The sequence below is a fragment of the Microtus pennsylvanicus genome, chromosome 17, assembly GCF_037038515.1.
Source record: "Microtus pennsylvanicus isolate mMicPen1 chromosome 17, mMicPen1.hap1, whole genome shotgun sequence".
NCBI classification, from domain to species: domain Eukaryota; kingdom Metazoa; phylum Chordata; class Mammalia; order Rodentia; family Cricetidae; genus Microtus; species Microtus pennsylvanicus.
The window spans coordinates 11,620,009-11,639,004 of NC_134595.1; the positions used below are offsets into that span (position 1 = coordinate 11,620,009).

Here is an 18,996-nt window from a genome sequence, read left to right on the forward strand (position 1 = left end):
TATGGAACCCAGCGATCGCTGTGGTCATGACTTAAAGTGGGTGCTCAATAAATATTCAATGAATCAATGGATGGACTGTTCAGTGAATCAAGGTCAGATTTTTGTTCAATTTCCTTTTAAAATGTAAAAGCCAGGTGTATATTTTTAAGGGAAATGATGTGAAGCATATGCATAACCACACGTGAATCTCTACATCACGCTGAATAAGAGTACTTACTGAGAGTCAAGTACCTGCCCGTCATGCTTTCTGTCACAGCCAGGCAAAAGGACAACAGAAACAGTTCCGTAGGCTTTCCTTTCTAGAATTCATTCTTTGAACAGAAATTAAACATCACGTGCTAATCAGCATTTCCATGCTAGAAAAGCAATCTGATTTGACCACCAGGTTCGGGACTCAGCAGAAAGGGAAGGGAGACGCTGCCATAGGAATAGGAATGACAATACTTGAACGCACAGCACTATGTTCTATTGTATATTCCACAGAGCTTTGTTTCAGAAATGTGGCCTGGGGAAGCAGACACACACGAATTTGCTTATATTCAGAGAAAAGTGTGCATGTGCGTACACATACGCACGCGCACGCACACACACACTGCAAGAGGTACTGGAATGAAAAATACAATTTCTAAATTGTGTAACCATGTTCTAGGCAATTCCAAAAATAAATAGTGCTAAAGCTGCAATTGTGGAAACCAAAGGTGCAAAGACACCTGAGCAGCTTATGTTTCTTCCACATTTCTTCCTGTTCCCTTTCAAAGCCGTTAGAGGGTGTACATGAGCACATTTGTAGAAATTACCCTGAAACCCCAACCATAGATACTAGCCACCAGTTAAGACTTTGAACTGAGTAAGCCACCTGCAATTGACTTGAGTTCTTATTGTAATATTTCTATTTATTTGCTGTGCATGTGCATACATACCACCATGCACATCCAGTAGAAAGTGATTCTCTCCCTCTGTCATGTGAATTCTAGGAACTGAACTGTTCTCTGGCTTGTGTGACAAATGTTTCACCCAGTGAGCCATCTTGCTGTCCATTTTGTTGTTGCTTGTCTTCTGTTTCTGAGACAGGGTCTCACTGCACAACCCTATCTGACCTGGAATTTGCTATGTGAACCTAGCTAGCCTCAAAAACTCCAAACTATTACAAACAATGCTGCTATGAACATAGTTGAGCATACACTTTTGTTGTATGATAGGGCCTCTCTTGGGTATATTCCCAAGAGTGGTATTGCTGGGTCCAGGGGTAGGTTGATCCCGAATTTCCTGAGAAACCGAAACACTGCTTTCCAGAGTGGTTGCACAAGTTTGCATTCCCACCAGCAACGGGTGAGTGTACCCCTTTCTCCACAACCTCTGCAGCAAAGGCTATCATTGGTGTTTTTTATTTTAGCCATTCTGACAGGTGTAAGATGGTATCTTAAAGTTGTCTTGATTTGCATTTCCCTGATCGCTAAGGAAGTTGAGCATGACCTTAAGTGTCTTTTGGCCGTTTAAACTTCTTCTGTTGAGAATTCTCTGTTCAGCTCAGTGCCCCATTTCATAATTGGGTTGATTAGCCTTTTACGGTCTAGTTTCTTGAGTTCTGCTCAACTATGTTTATAGCAGCATTGTTTGTAATAGCCAGAACCTGGAAACAATCTAGATGTCCTTCAATGGAAGAATGGATGAACAAAGTATGGAATATATACATATTATAGTATTACTCAGCAGTAAAAAACAAGGACTTCTTGAATTTTGCATACAAATGGATGGAAATAGAAAACACTATCCTGAGTGAGGTAAGCCAGACCCAAAAAGAGGAACATGGGACGTACTCACTCATATTTGGTTTCTAGCCATAAATAAAGGACATTGAGCTCATAATTCATGTTCCTAGAGAAGCTAAATAAGGTGAATCCAAAGACAAACATATAGTCATCCTCCTGAATATTAACCTTCATCAGGCGATGAAATGAGACAGAGACAGAGACCCACATTGGAGCACCAGACAGAAATCTCAAGGTCCAAATCAGGAGCAGGAGAGGGAGCACAAGCAAGGAACTCAGGACTGCGAGGGGTGCACCCACACTCTGAGACAATGGGGATGTTCTATTGGGAACTCACCAAGGCCAGCTGGCCTGGGTCTGAAAAAGAATGGGATAAAACCAGACTAGCTGAACATAGCGGACAATGAGGACTACTGAGAATTCAAGAACAATGGCAATGGGTTTTTGATCCTACTGCACGTACTGGCTTTGTGGGAGCCTAGGCAGTTTGGATGCTCACCTTACTAGACCTGGATAGAGGTGGGCGGTCCTTGGACTTCCCACAGGTCAGGGAACCCTGATTGCTCTTCGAGCTGATGAGGGAGGGGGACTTGATCGGGGGAGGGGGAGGGGGAGGGAAATGGGAGGCGGTGGCAGGGAGGAGGCAGAAATCCTTAAATAAATAAATAAATAAATATTTTTTTAAAAAAAGAAAACTCCAAACTAAGAGACTTGCCTACCTCTGTATCCTCAGTGATAGCATTAAAGGCATGGACCACAACTGGCTGTCTTTTCTCAATTTTTTTATTTATTCCAATGTCAAGAAATCAATAAACATATCAATGTTAACATATACCAGAGAACTTTTAATTTTTAAAAAGATTTTATAGATGAATATGTTGTATGCTGACCATATTCAAGGGAACTATTTTAGTTGTACTGTTTTATTTAACATGGGTTAGCTTCTATCAGTAGTTCTCAACCTGTGGATCATAACCCCTGTGAAGGTGGTTGAATGACCCTTTCACAGGTATCGCTTATCAGATATTTACATTAAGATTCACAACAGTAGCGAAATTACAGTTATGAGTAGCAATGAGAATAATTTTATGGTTGTGGAATCACCATAAGATGAAGAAATTGTATTAAACGGTTGCAGCATTAGGAAGATTGAGAGCCACTGTTTTAAATGCCATGTGGTAAACTAAATCCACTTAAAAACCTGAGAGTGCTTGAAAAGGAATTCTAGACACAAAAAAGCAGAGTTTAGTACAGCTTCTTGCTGTTTGCTGGCTCACCACAGCTCCTTCTTGACTCAGTCTTGGCAAGGAAGGCTCTGTGGCTTCTTTAGGAGCCAGCTGGTTCACCAACACAAACTTTCAGGAGGTCTGGCTTCAGAACATTTAAATGGGGTTTGTGAGCAGCATGTTACAAACTACTTAATGGCACGTATTAGACAAGCTGTATACCTGGAAGTGGGGCAGTGTGCATGGCTAGCAGAGGTGCTGAGCCATGCCTCTGCCATGTTGGACTGGGTGGAGCCAAAACGCAAAGCAGCCTTTGTCCTAGCCATGCCACTTAGTGTTTTAAGAAGTGGTCCTGGTCAGAAAAGGTTTACAGGTACAAAATAAAGCCAAATTCAGATGAAAAAAGACCTCTGAAAGGGTCACAGTGTGTTTTAAAAATGTATGTACGCTTGGGAGAGAGAAGAAAAAGATAGTTATAAAAAGTAAATGTTTTTTTAAAAAATAAAACGGAGTCTTTAAAAAGACAGAGTAAACTTGTAGAAAAAGTAATAGAGTAAGAAAGATAAGCCACATATAAAGATGGAATATTCACAGATTCTGGATTATGTGTTTTCTTTGAATTTTTTGACTGTGAAGGAGCTAAATACAGAGAGACATTTCGTTGTATGGGCTGCTAAGCGAAACCCATATATATATATAAATATATATTTTGGTTTTTGAGACAGGGTTTCTCTGTGGCTTTGGAGCCTGTCCTGGAACTAACTCTTGTAGACCAGACTGGCTTCAAATTCAAAGTTCCCCCTGCCTCTGCCTCCCAAGTGCTGGGATTAAAAGCATGTGCCACCACCACCGGGCCAACATATATATTTTAAAGGTATTCTGATTTCAAAATTTGGGCCTAAAATTACGTTGCTTTGGAAAAGAGGTTCTGCTTTTGTTTCCACAGAAGATGAAAACCTGTGGATTCCTTCTAGACTAATATGGTTTAATGGACCAAGACCACCTGAAGGGTCTCCATGGATACCCAAAAAATTACTTTGCCCAATAAAGAGCAGTCGTATGGAGAGAACTATGCCCAAATATTGTTTATAAGTGTTTGTTTACATTTAAAGGGAGAAATGCTATAGAGATGGATACTTTGCATTGGTATGGTTCTTGGTTTACTGATACAAATTTAAGGTCAATTTTGTGTATATGTATTTCTGCTCTTAAGGTATTGTTTTCACGCAGCTCATTTAAAATTGTAATGTATAATTAAGAAATATAGGTTAATACATCTATAATAGTCAAGTTTGTAGTCACGCCAGGTTTTCTAGATGTACAGAAATATATTTCAGATGGGTATTTTTCAAACCTCTCAAAGACTAACAGAATATGGCATTTAAGATGTTTTAAGAATTTAAACTTTTCATGACAGTGAGACACATCTGCTCCTGGCACCACCAATTACTTCAAGAGGAAAATGGGCAGCAAAGAGGCTCCTCATGGAATTTGTTAGCCATTTGGGCAAGAAACTGCTCTTGCCTGAACTGCTTAACTGGATTTACAGGACTTCTTATAGAAAAATGACTGATGAAGTTGCCTAAGAAGGTCCTTTGAGGTTCCGGCTTCATGAAAGAGTCTACCAGACATTCTGCATCACACAGAAGAAAGTGACAAACTGCCAATATGGGTGGAACTGTCTTTGAAATTTCCTGCTTCATGGAAAAGTCTACCAGATACTATGGGCCTGTAGGCTGAAGGTTGGATGCCCCAATGTTAAAGAAGAACTTTGGATGACTGTCAGGCAGCAAGATATCTCTGTCAATTTTAGAGTTTTGGAAGTTGCTTATAATGTACTTTCTGTTAACTTAGGTAAGAGTATATCTTTCTGGGGTCTTTGATAGAGTTGAAGAATAGATAGTTAGGATTATAGTTTTCCTTAGTTATGATAATAGATAGATAAAAATATTGTAACTATAATTCTTGCTTGATACCTGTTTTGTTATATGTAATCTTGCTATGTTAAAGTTAAAACTTTCCTTTTACAGAAAAGGGGAGGTGATGTATGCTGTGAATATGCTTTACTGCTGTTAATAAAGACGCCGCTTTTGGCCAATGGCTTAACAGAGTAAGTCAGGATGAAAAAGATATATAGAGAAAATAGGTGGAGTCAGCAAGAAGCCATGTAGCCGCCTACAGGAAACAGATGCACCAGAACCTTGCCGGTAAGCAACAGCTATCTGTGGCGATACACAGATCAATAGAAATGGGCTAATTTAGGATATAAGAGCTACCTAAAAATGTGCTTAAGCTATTGGCCAAACAGTATTGCAAATAATATGGTTTCTGTATGTTTATTGCAGGACCAGGTGGGACAGAAACCTCCGCCAACAAGTTCCAGCTAATAAACCAATTTGACCAATTAGCTGCAGATGTATAAAGGAAGAGTTGAGAGATGTTAGGATCAGTTTGGTCTCAAAACCAAAGCATGGTGATTAACGTCTGCTGAGGTAAAGAGGTGGCTATAGCAAATACAGAATACCATCTCATTGTCCCAGCCCAGCAAGTCCAGAGTATATGGCAGGTTACAGCCTCCTACAGCAAATGCCGCTTTAATAGACAGCTGTGCAGACCCTGCCCCTAGTGAGTGACATGACTTAGGGCAAGCCTCTGGCATTCCCATGCCTATAACATCAACCCAAGTTCTATATAAGCAAGGTCATCTCAAATTCTTACTATAAGGCTGAACCCATACCTACGTTTGTAACCAGGAAAAGCTATGTCTTGGTACCTTACACCCCAAATCTAATGAACTAGCAATATTATAGCAATTAATCAGGTTCATTTTCTAATTTTGATATTTTAAACCTAACTTCAGGACCTAGTTTAAATGTAAACGATGTGTAGTGAGCTCTGTAAAGATGGCAGACACTGACTGACATATGGATAATACTTTCTCCATAAAAATTGATTACAAAAATTATTTTCAACTAATTTGTAAAGAAACAGTCAAGATAGCCAGTAAGAGACCAGATTAAATACTGATACGGCCTATTGGCAGGGAGCTGTAACCACTTGAAATCATGCATGTGATAATATAGAAAATAAATCTGTATACAAGGTTAATCCCGTAATTATGAAGGCTATTGTCAGTTTTCCATTTTTTTGAGTTCCATTTTTATCTTAACAGATAAAAACACTTAGAAAAAATATTCCATCTGTTCTATTCATGCTTTTTCTTTCCTCCTGCCATCATTCCCTTAATAGTATTTTCATGGTACTACTTGCACTGTATTGGCATGGTAGCTAGTCTGAAGACAGTGCACAGCATACAGGATTTTACATAGGCTAAATACAAGCATTACATCATTATGTCATTTTCTACAATGCACTTAACCACCTTGCAGATTTCAGATAAGAGGGTTCCTGGAACAAACCCCCAGAGGTACTAGGCCAGAGCATATGTATGCTTAAAGAGAGAAGAGTAGGTGTAGCAATTGTTACTGCCAAGGAATCGGCTAACTCTGTATTTCCAAATACAAAAAGAATTCCAGTACTGTGGCCAGGACTGTGATGCGTGGACGGTGTATATAGGCCTTTCAACAGAGTCAGGTTATTTTTAGCACCATAGAAAGTCACATAACTTAGTTGATGAATCCTAAACATGAGACCTTTTTTTCCTTAAATTTAAAAAAGTATTTATTTTTATAAATGTTTACCTGAACATATGTCTGTGTACCACATGAGTGTAGTGTGTACGGTGCCTGTGGAGGCCAGAAGGCATCGGGTCCTGTGGAACTGCAGTTACAAGCAGTTGTAAACTCCCGTGTGTGTGCTGGGAATTGTTCCCAGGTCCTATGCAAGAGCAGCCAAGGGCTCTTAACCCACGAACCATCTATCTACCCCAATCCCCTTTTGTATTTTTCTTTTCAAAATTTCAACAGTAATTATCTAGTCTTATGAACAGTTTCTGATAAACTCAAGCTAAGTTAAACTCAGAAAAAGACCTTCAGATTCTACTGACATCAAATCATCTAGGTCACATGACTTTAGCCAGCAGGCAAATAGTCATCCCTCTCAACACCCACCCAATGTGTCTCAAAGTATGAACTAGTTAGAAACAAGTCCCTCTTCAGTTTCTTTTCTTTAATGGATGTATGAAGTGAAGTTATCCAAGGGTACCTGGGGGCTCAGCTAAGACAATTTGTTTGTGGCAACATGCCCATAACAGGTAAGTCAAGCCTTCCTATGATACATCACTGCAGCGCAGAAGCCTAAGCAGTTTGGATATCAACAATGCTCACATTTAGGATGAAAGATCAACAGAACTTTATTGGAACGAGTAGAAAGTGATATAGACGGAAATAGTTGTCAAATCAGATGGGATAAAGAAAAGTTGAGACAAGAAATTAACCACAGGAAAGAAGAGAGCTAGTCTACTCCAGTCTGTGACAAGTTATGCTACCAAAGCTACCTTATTCCTAAACTGCACTTAGAAGTATCTCTGAGCCATCAACTAACAGTGGTCCTGAGTTGCTATATGCTCAGATTCATGAAAAGGAAAGTAACCTCCAACTCCGCACCTTGGGGCTCAGGTAGGCGAACTAGAAAACAAACTGTAAACCAAACAGTCTGGGCTTCAAAATCTGCATCTTAAGCCAAGTCAGAATAACCCAGTGACTTCCATTCTCCCACATCATCATTCAAACAGAAATATCCCAGCTTTTCCCAGCACCAAAAGCCACCTGTGATGGTTAACACTGTCAGTCTGACAGAATCAGAACCATCTAGTAGGGCATGTCTTGAGAAACTGTCTAAATTAGGTTAAATGCAGGGGAAAAGCCTTTCTTGAATATGGGTGGCACGACATCATTCTATGGGGTGAGGGCTTCAACTGGATAAGGAGAGTGCGGGGGAAAGAAATGAGGAAGGGAGAAAGGGAGGGAAGGAGGAAGGGGGGGAGAGAGAGAGAAGAGAGAGAGGAGAGAGAGAAGAGAGAGAGGAGAGAGAGAGAGAGAGAGAGAGAGAGAGAGAGAGAGAGAGAGAGAGAGAGAAAGAGAGAGAGAAAGAGAGAGAGAGAGAAAGAGAGAGAGAGAGAGAGAGAAAGAGAGAGAGAGAGAGAGAGAGAGAGAGAGAGAGAGAGAGAGAGAAAGAGAGAGACAGAAAGAGAGAGAGAGAGAACGCATTGAGCACCAGCATTCACGTTGCTGTTTCTGCTTCCTACCAATGGATGTGCCAGCTGGTTAAAATCCTTGCTGCCTAGATTTCCTCACCAGGATGGACAGTACCCAGAACCAAAAGGCAGAATAATCTTCTCTCACAAGTTGTTATGTGGGAGTAGAGCAATGAGAAACGTAACTAATATAGGCTTTACAAAACCACACAAAAACCACAGCTGGAAGACTTCTTCAGGAATCATGTTGAGTCTCATTCTTCAATATGGAAGTAAGACATTTTTACAGAAGACACAATACATGCACAAATAATTTTAATGATTTATGTGAAATGAGTTAAGTTTAAATATATTAAGGGAAAATAAAAATTGTAAGCATTTGTACAGAAGGAAGTACAAGGTAAGGTAATAAAGCTCAACATACACCAACTCTAGATGCTGTTGCTAGAGTCACGAAGGTGAATACGACCTGGAGAGTAATGGTCTGACAGACAGCTGTGTAGCTATTTCAGAAGTGGATCCACTGCCATCAGAAACTGAAAGTATCCGGAAATGGAGAGAAGAACAAATGGAGCGCTTGGAAGCCCTTGAGCCAATTCTCGGAAGCAAGAAGCAGTGTGGAAAGAAAAGGCAATAAAGGAGCTAGAAGAATGGCATTTGAAACAGGATGAGCAGCTACAGCAGCAAACAACAGGGCAGCAGAAGTCTCTGTAGGCAACATTTAATGAGTCATCTCTAGGCACTGAGTGGGAATGGGTGGCTCCGATATGTGACTTTAACTCCAAAGTCAGCAAAGAGGCCAAAGATCTCCTCCATGTACTCAGCTCTCACCTCCCTGAAGCAGCCCCCTTGGCATATTGAAAAGACACCCTATGGGGACACTATCTCCACAATATTTTAATCCTACTCGGTGAAGCTGAATATAGATCCTGTCCATTCACAGTGAGGACATGCGGGATAGACAGACTAAGCAGACAGTGTGCGCATGCCACACAGTGCCCTTCTACTACTCTGCCTTGGTTGTTTCCATATTGAGAAGAGGTTCTTCTCACTCATACTTCCCTATATTTACTGTTATGGCCTGTGTGCAGGATATGGTAAAAATATTATGAATCAATCCATCTCCAACTTTTGCCTACTCATCAACCTAAAAACTTTATAAAGAAATTAAAACTGAGTGAGTTCAAGACCACCCTGGATAACTCAATAAAACAGTCTAAAAGTAAAAATAAAATTGGGAGTATAGGAGAGAGAGAGAGAAGATTAAACCTGGGATGAAGATATAGTTCTGTGGTAGGTAACTACCTAGCATGCACAAGACTTCTATACCCAGTATCATAAATAAAAGGAAAGGAGAAAGGGAGGAAAAGAAGAAAGAAAAAAGGAAGGTGGAAGGGATTAATCTTGATAGAGGCTTACTTTAGTAATGCCCAGAAAGATTTACTATAAACAGATTGCTTCTAATCTAGTAAATTGATGTTTGATAGTTTTCTAAACTGGCAAGATTAGTAACACTAATAAAATAAGTTACAGAAAATAGAGGTTTGTACATTTGCACAGTAGACAGAGAGCATATTGCACAATAAACACATACACACACAAGTATACTGATGATTTTGTCATTAACATCCAATGGTTCAAATCATGATTTTTTAATGCACACACAGATTTTAAAACTGAATAAACATGAATGAAGGCCAAGAAACTATAAGAAACTAAAAGCTAGCGTAAGAAAAAGAAAGAGAACTTTATAGTGGCACACCTTGATAGGTGCTCTACTGTCATCGTAACTGAGGAGAATTGATCATCTGATGATACTGTTTACTAAAAGATGCTAAATAGACCACTTATATATTAACAAGTAGTTCTGATGCCCTCTCACTTATTAATCTGTGATACATACTGAAAAAACTGAAAGACATGATCAATCAAAAATCACAGGCCAGTTGTAAAATGAAAACTTCCTTGCAGTTCCCAGGCTGGAACCTCATGCCTCACGCATGGTCCATGAAGACTCTACCACTGAGTTATAGCTACAACCTCAAGAAAACAAAAGAATCTTAAAAGCAATACTGGCACCTAAATGAATTCCTAACCTAGCTTCAGGTGTTTTATTTTGCAATTATAAGGGGGGGGGGATATAAATGGCTCTACCTATTGATAAAAACATGAATGAGCAAACACATGACAATTGCTGGGTTCCCATAAACCATGCACGTTCAACTTAAAATGTTCACAATATGACACTCAGCTGTCAAGAGGAAGCAATTCAAAGGCCATGACACAGCTGATAAGCCAGGTGGAAGGAGCCATCCAGACTTTGCCCTGCCGAACCCTTTCTGGGCGACAATTAAACAGATCTTCATAGACGATGTACTGTGTGCAGAAGCGCTGGTCAGAATCGGGGTCGGCATGGTATGCCACTGTGTTGATGGTCTGTGTCACATCACTGTCTGGCTTGGGCTTTCTCCTGAGCACCTTCCCTCCTGCTGCAGCGATGAGCTTAAGGAGGTCGCCTTTCGGATGATGCTTGAAGTTTCCCCCCAAAAAGAAGTAGCATCCATCAAACAGCTTTGGCAACTAAAACAGCAAGGAAACAACTGTTAGTAGCAGAACAAAATATTTTAAAACACTATATATGAAAGAAAGACGTTAAAAACATACTCCTGAGTCAGTAAGAAACATGCTAATGAGGTGCTGGCAAAGACAGTACTTCAATCACACTACCTGGATCAGAAAGCATACATCTGAAACTAAAAGGTTTTTTTTCTAATTTAATGATCTATTTATTCTTATTTTATGTGCAGTGGTGTTTTGCTCACATACATGTCTGTATGAGGGTTTCAGATCCCCTAGAACTGGAGTTACAGACAGCTGTGAACTGCCGATGAGTGCCAGGAATTGAGCCCAGGTCCTCTGTAAGAACAGCCAGAGGTCTTAACTGCTGATCCACCTCTCCAGCCATGCAAATAAAAGTTTCTTAGTTACGATTTTTTTCATCTAATATTCAGCTGCTGACTGATTTCTTTTTACTTTCCTAACATTTCAGATGTGTTCTGCAGTGAAAATAAAACAAAACCCAAAGCAAACAACCTATAGGTCGGCATAGCAGTATACACCTAAATTCTAGCTCTAAGGCTAGCCAAGAAAGAGTACAGCAAGTTTAAGGTCAGCCTGTACTATATAGTGAGACCCTGTCCAAAAACTAAAAACAAAAACAAAACCACAACTCTTCAATTTCCTCCATCAGGATGGTTTTCCACATGGGTAGGATTTAAATCTCACAGACTCTACAATATCAAAAGTAACCTTTAGTGACGTAAGACTGGATTTAAACTATAAGGGCAGCATTTTTCCCACAGACGGTTCAGTTCTGTTCCTCTGCATTCAGGTTCCTACATGCTACTGAAGGTCTCCTGGGCAGCCAGGTAAGAGTGTGGCCTTAGTTCTAGAGATCCATTGCCAGTATTATGATTATGAAGTCATGTCTACAGTTCCAAAATTAGAAAACGTCTTTGTCATTTCTACTATATATATATATAGATATGTATATACATATCTATATATATATATACATATATATATCTATATATATACATATATATATATATACATATCTACATACCTCCATATCAACACAATAATGGAATATTGCCCATTAAAACTGTACTATGTGGCAATAAAAAGATATGATAGCTAAATCTGAGCAGCAGCTGTAAGTCTTCTTTCAAGATACTTCCTGTATCTGAGACTTACCTCAGATTCTGAAAGCTTTATGGAAATGTTCAAGATGCCAAAAATCCATTAACAGTGTGAAATTATTACCTTCTGGATTTTACTACACATCGTGATCATATTTCAGAACCAAGAGCTTGAAATAAGCACAATTAAAATTTTAATCAGTCGCCTGTACTGGCTGAAAGGGCAAAGTTTTTCTGATGGTGTTAATGATGTGAAGCCATGAGAACAAGCAGGAGTATGTAAAAGAAAAATACCAGCTGCTCTCTGTTGAGCCTGCTCCTCTGTGGACCTCCAGGAACTTCGTACTTTTCCTCCTGTTCACGTAGTTTACTGTGCAGACAAGCCTTAACCCCTGAAAAGAAATAAGAACTAATCAAACAATTACCACATGGCATCTGTGAAACTCATCCTAGTCTCTTCTTCATGGTTGCCCTAAATATTCTCAAATCTTAAAACCCCAATTATATCAAACAAATCAATAAAGCTAGCTAGAGCTGGAGTGATAGGTCAGAACACGCCTGAGGAATTGAGTCCAGATGCCCAGTAGGTGTGGTAGCATGTACCTGAAATGTCAGTGCTAGGGTTGTGGAGAGCAGGCTGCTCCCCCAGCATTCATGGGCCAGCTAGCCTAGCCAAAATGGTAAGTTCCAGGTTCAAGGAGAGACCCTGGCTCAAAAATTATGGTGGAGACCCAAAGTATGCCTCTGACATCAACACATGCAAACACATACACAACCCAACAGAAAAAGAAAAGTTAGCTTTCTGTACTTTAAGAAATCCATCCTTCCTTCCAAAGATTTTTAAGCAATGAGTAAGTTCAGTCCATTCTGAACTGAGCATTTAACATGCCTGCTCACTTTGCCAGTTGCATATATGGTCTGTTAGATGCTAACGGTACAATGTTAGGAAAGTGCATTTGTCTATAGCACTTTCCTCAGTCAGGCACACATCAGGGTCTCAGCAGGACCCAGTAAAATAAATACCGAACAAATCCCATGGCATGCCTGGGACTGGACGCCACTCCTGTAGAGAAGTTTGCTTACTATTTATTCTCCAGAGAAAAAGTTCTTCCTATGAATTGAGCAAGTGTATTTACAGTTTCAGCTTAAAAAGCCTGAGCTATTCCATGCGGTGAGTAGGAAAAACCTAAGCAGGGGCATTAGCAGACAATGACTGCCTGACTGCATTCTAAAATCAATATGCCCAATATGCCAAGAACAATCACATAGGATGACACAACTTAAGTATCAGCAGCATTTTAGGATGGTGTGTGTGTGTGTGTGTGTGTGTGTGTGTGTGTGTGTGTGTGTGTCACTGCTGGGTTTAATGACTACAACTAAATTTGAGATTTAAAACCAAATGACTTAGTGCTTTGGTATAATTACATAAACTTATAAGGCGTAGTTTTGTTGCCTGGGGAAAGAAATGAAAGAAGAATTAACAGCACCACCTGTCTCACAAGTTTCTATGCATAAAATACTAGAAATGGGGTAACCCAGACCCAGACAAATGCCATATGTTCTCTCTTGTTAGTAGTTCCTAGCCTCAGCTCCTTATATCTGAGTGCATAATATGTATAAATATATAGTAAGCACAGACACCAGAAGAGTATAAAGAGACCTCAGGCAGGGGAGGCCCTTGGTAGAAAACAACAGGGTATAAGTAGGAAGCAGTAGGAAATGGAACAACAGGGAAGGGGCTCCAACTGGGGAGGAGGGAGGGAGGTCAATACAAATGAAGAATGAGGGTTGAGGGACAAATAATGCCAATGTTCTTTGATTAAGCTTCAAGGAATCACATTATTTTATATTTACCTAAAATTAGATACAGTGCATACATATATGTGATATATATATTTGTGTACATGTATACATGTATAGGAGAAAGTTCAGCCAATTGGGCTGACAATGTTTTCCCCCAAACCACAAACTAACCAAAACCCCTGTACTAGACACAAGAAATCTCCTTTTGAAGAGCGGTCAAGATGATCCAAGTGACTTCCAAAGCAATGTAGATTACCAATGAAGTACTTGGTTTCCTCTTGGGGATTGGGCCCTACTGCTGAAGACGCTGCACTCATGGGACACAAGACTCAGACAACTCATGCTAATCTGACCTGAAAGCATGTTCCCTCCAGTATAGCATTCATGGTTCCAAAAAATGCTATGCAAACTGCCAAGAGATAGAAACAATTAAACAGTCCTATCCAGCTACAGCACCTAGTAACCATGACAAATACCAGCATAGCAGGATATGCATAGAGGAGTCAACAAACAGCTGTCTAATTAGACTTATGGCGCATTCACCAGGAGGGACATCATGCTGGTATTGGAAACCTAGCCAGCTTTCTATGGTTAGTGAGGTCTTACCACTACTTTGCTAGACACACATAATTCCTTACTATGTTTCAAGTCTTATCCTTATATTATAATCTCTGTGAGTTCGAGGCCAGCCTGGTCTACAAAGGGAGTTCCAGGACAGGCTCCAAAGCTACAGAGAAACCCTGTCTCGAAAAACCAAAAAAAAAAAAAAAACTATAATATAATAATAGTTATAACTATTATTCCTCATTCAGAGAAGCCTCTCTTTATAGAAAAGACCTCTGCAAAAAACCACAACTGGATCCAAAGCAGAAATCAAAAGATGATAGGGAGGAGTTCCTGCAACTATTACTCAGGGCACAGCATGGAAAAAGTACTACGGTGAAACACTATCTCCTGGAAACAAGACAGGAATAGGAACATCAGTACTACACAAGATAGTTAACATGGAAAGGGGGAAATTTTGTGAGGTCCCTCCCTAAACAAAGATTTATAGGCAACTATTGCTTGCTGGGAGGACAATCAGCCCCTTCTAGGGATGAGTCTCCTTATGGGTGGACCAATGCATAGTGGTCAGCCTTGAAACCACATACACACAAACAACAAACATAGACTTGACTCAGCAGGTTCTATTTATATCTCTTCACTCATGCACACAGATAAGAGCAAATGAGACTGTCAACTTGAGAGTGGGGGCCACTGGAGGGATTTGGAGGAGGGTGACTGGGAGGGGCTGGAGGAAAGAAAGGGAGGGAGGAACTGATAATTATATTCTGATTAAAGACATTAAAAATAATAAAGAGTATCAAAAGCCTGAAAAAATCTCAAGATGGATCTTATAATAAGCTATCTTCACTATAAAAACAAAATCTTCAGATGATTTTCCATTTGTCTTTAAGATTTTTTTCACTCAATGACCTCAGTTTCATCACTGAGAAAGCAACAGGAAGAAAGAACAATTAAAGAAAACAATAATAAAATAAGAGTTACACGTCAAAATCCTACTTTAAAGTAGTTTTGAATATCAACATGTGACATCCTCAATCATGGCTATCTAAAACCTACCGAGAAGGAATTTGCATTTATATAAACGTACACTGAAACTTAGACATATGTACTATATTAACATCCTAACATGGTAAAACAACAGTGACTGGACTCCAGTGAAGGGGACACCTCAGCCTTGACTCTGTAGAGGGCCATAAAGGCTCATTCCTGGGCAGGACTGGTCCAGAACACCAGAATTATCCCATATTGTACTTGAAATAAAAGGAATTGTGTGAGGATGAGAAAAGAAAGAGCATGTTCACAGAACAAGGTTACATGTAAGACAATCTGTAAACCCAAGAGTGGGTGACAGCTATTTCACTCTGACCTAGACTTTGAGGTAACTATTTTTAAGAGTTTTGTCTCTTACCCTAAACTAGAATAATGTAAAATGTCTGCGAGTCGACCTGCAAACATGGAATAAAGGACAAACACTGACGCCATGGCATCCTTTACTAAATTATCAAATAAATATTGTTTGAGCTCTGATTTGCCAAGATCACTGCCAAATTGCTCATACAGCGTTCCTCCTTAGGGCCACTGCAGCTTTATTATTAAGGGTCTACTATTTACACATTGAACCAGCCATGTCTCTATAAAGAGGTTCTATACACTTTTTTGTTGCAAAAACTTACCTTGAACTTTCATTAAAATCAGAAGGCTTTAAGTGAGTTCTAAATTAAAATGAATGTAATTTCACAGCTCTCTTGTGTTCTGTCAATAAATAATCCATTGTAAAACTTCACAGGTATGCATGTGTCAAACATATGAAGGATGCCAGGCATCACAAGCCAATGTACACATGATGCCAAGGGGCAGGCTCTACTCTTGTTCAGCAACTCACAGAGCTCAACAAGATCTGCATGTCTGTTACAAAGCCAGTGATAGGAATTGGGTCAAGGATACAGTCAGTCACAAGCCGATCCATGCTTTTGAGATTCACCTTTTCCCTCTCCCCAAATCTAATTGCAAACCTTCAGAAGAATAGGTTAGATCAGATTGACAGAAAGGTGATTTAAAAGAAAAAAAATCCATTACATTTCACATTTAGTTCAGATATACTAAAAGCAAATATAATTGGATTTTTTTTAGTAAAAACGTTTGAATATATACTTACTTCTAAAACACAATTCTAGACCAATTTACCTTCTTTTTTTAAATTGCTGCTGAAATATTCTAGAAGTATTAGTGGTTTGGCTGTGGTAGTGAAATGAAATGCAAAATTTGTAGTGAGTTAGGAAATTGTGCACAGCTAGAGTTTTAATTCTTTAATCTCTGGTACCAAAAAAAAAATGAAATATTAAATGTTGTGCAGAAAATCAGAATATCATTAAGGAATATGGGAAAATCAAGCTGTTTCTTTACTGCCTTGGGTACAGATGAGTAGGTTACGAATAGAATGAACTTGCTTATGTGTTGTTCTATTCTTAAAATCCGTAAATCATTTTCAAAACCCCCTCTTCTCATTCATTTTCATTAGTGGAAAGCTATCACAGCAATATTACGTTATAAAATCTATGGATGTTGTACAATCATATTCATCCCAAGAACAGATGCATTGTTATAATTCAAATGCATAAACACTGTCTAATATTCCAAAAATATTAATTTCCCACTATTTAAATAATAAAATACTAATGAGCACAGGGCCTAAAAGAAATGCATTTCTTTTTATTTTTTAAATTTCTTTTCTTTTTTTTTTTTTTTTTTTTTTTTTGGTTTTTCGAGACAAAGTTTCTCTGTGTAACAGCCCTAGCTGTCCTGGAACTAGCTCTGTAAACCAGGCTGGCCTCAAACTCATAAAAATCCGCCAGTCTCTGCCTTCCGAGTGCTGGGATTAAAGGCATGTGTCACCACTGGCCAGCAAGAATGACTTAAGGATCTGGCTGTGACATCTGTCGCCCCCATTGATCGCCAGAGGTGATTCGGTTGATATGGCTGGCTAGGCGCCTGTCCCCTTCTTCCACCACGGCTCTATGTGCATCCCTCTGGAAGCTGTGCTCTCGGGTGATGACGACAACCGTCCCCGAACAGAGGGAGATGGGTCTTTGGTCAAGCAAATACAGAGTAGCTACACTTCAAACAAGCTCTCAAGAAATGTATTTCTTAACGAGCTAAAACGACATACTAATGGTTTCTAATCAAATTGCAGGGAAAAAAGAAGACAAAACACTACCAAGTACAACTTACTATTTCTTTTTTAATATAGTTTTTAAAATCATTTTAATTATTTCTTTTAAACTTTATTTATATGCTTATTTATTTACTTACTTATTATATACACAGTATTCTGCCTGAGTGTATGCCTGAATGCCAGAAGAGGACACCGATTTCATTATAGATGCTTGTAGGCCACCATGTGGCTGCTGGGAATTGAACTAAGCCTCTGAGTCATCTCTCCAGCCCTCATTTAATGATTACTTTGTGTATATGTGTGTGCAGACTGCACATGCAGGTGGAGGTCAGAGGACAACTTGTAGGAGCTGGTTTTCTTCTACCACTTGGAGCCTAGGGATCAAACTCAGATCATCAGCCTTGAAACCTGCTGGGCGGGCCATCCTGACGTCCAGTTTCTCTACTTTAAATGACCAGTGATGCTGGCATTGTGCTGATGAAAGACAGTGATTGCTAGGGATCGCAGCTCCCACGTTTTGCTATGTGTGCTGCTGTCCCCTGTATTCAGCAAGACTGGTGTGGCTGATGTTCCTTACCTGCAGTAGTCATACTGTAGAAAGAAGCGACAGTGTGGAGATACTCAAGGATTGTTCTGGAAATGCAGTGCTGGCATTCTTGTTCTATGTGTGTTTAAAATCACCATAGTTCTTCCACTATATCATTCACTGTATTCTCTAGAAAAACGTCTTTTTGCATCTGGAATGGTGGACAGCATTGTAGCACTATACTTGGGGACTATTTAAGCACGGACTCAGCAACACAAACACATGTGAGACATATGCTCTGCACACTCAAAGAGCCCTTTGTTTACAGTGCGCAGCTGAATGAAGAAGGCAACAAATTACAAGCTTGATCTCAGCTGGGAGCACGTTCATCGGCATCTCAAATCCTAAGATACTCTACAAGTCTGCAAAGGCTTGTAATCCCCTAAGTACTGACTTGGGGATTACAAAATTTTAGCATGTAAAGCAAATTCAAAATGTAGGACCCACAAACAATAGGATTTACTGTGCATTATTTCCATTTCAGGAGGAATAAAGCACAATGTTGTTAGCTGGCACCGTCTTTAGCTAGTACATACAGTAGAATGGGAATTTGAACCCAAGACTGCTTAGCTTTCTAAAGCCTGTGAATTTTACATAAAAATATATTTTTGGTACGCAAGCAAAACCTTGGAGTCTGAAAGGCGTGATTGTGAATATATCAAATGATTTTAAGCTGTTTTGAATGTTCCAAGAAGTTGAATTTTATTAAAAAATAAGTTAGAAACTGAATAGTCCATTTCTCCCAAAGTTGAGTGCTGTCAAAAGACTTCCCTTCGTTTGGGATTGTTAATGTACTTTAAAATTCAACGACGAGGAACTAGAGAGATGCTTCTGAGGTTTAGAACCCTTGGTGTTCTTGCAGAGGACAAGAGTAAGATCCCACACCCACTTCAGGCAGCTCACACTGCCTGTGCTGCACACCTGAAGGATCCTATGTCTCTTCTGGCATCTATGAACACCTGCACACACAAATACTCATACACACACATAAATAAAAATAAAATACATCTTAAAATT

At 39.5% G+C, this 18,996-nt stretch overlaps 1 protein-coding gene across 2 annotated transcripts in view; it reads right to left on the reverse strand.

Moving 5' to 3' along the window:
• Nucleotides 1–8,127: 8,127 nt before the first annotated feature.
• Bard1 (BRCA1 associated RING domain 1) overlaps nucleotides 8,128–18,996 on the reverse strand; it is a 67,347-nt gene continuing 56,478 nt past the window's right edge. For both annotated transcript variants that reach the window (XM_075951786.1, XM_075951785.1), the window contains 2 exons: nucleotides 12,146–12,243; nucleotides 8,128–10,730 (listed from right to left, as the gene is read on the reverse strand). In XM_075951786.1, coding sequence (XP_075807901.1) covers nucleotides 10,398–10,730; nucleotides 12,146–12,243 — 431 coding nt within the window. In that variant the 3' untranslated portion in view covers nucleotides 8,128–10,397. The remainder of the gene's footprint in view (nucleotides 10,731–12,145; nucleotides 12,244–18,996) is intronic.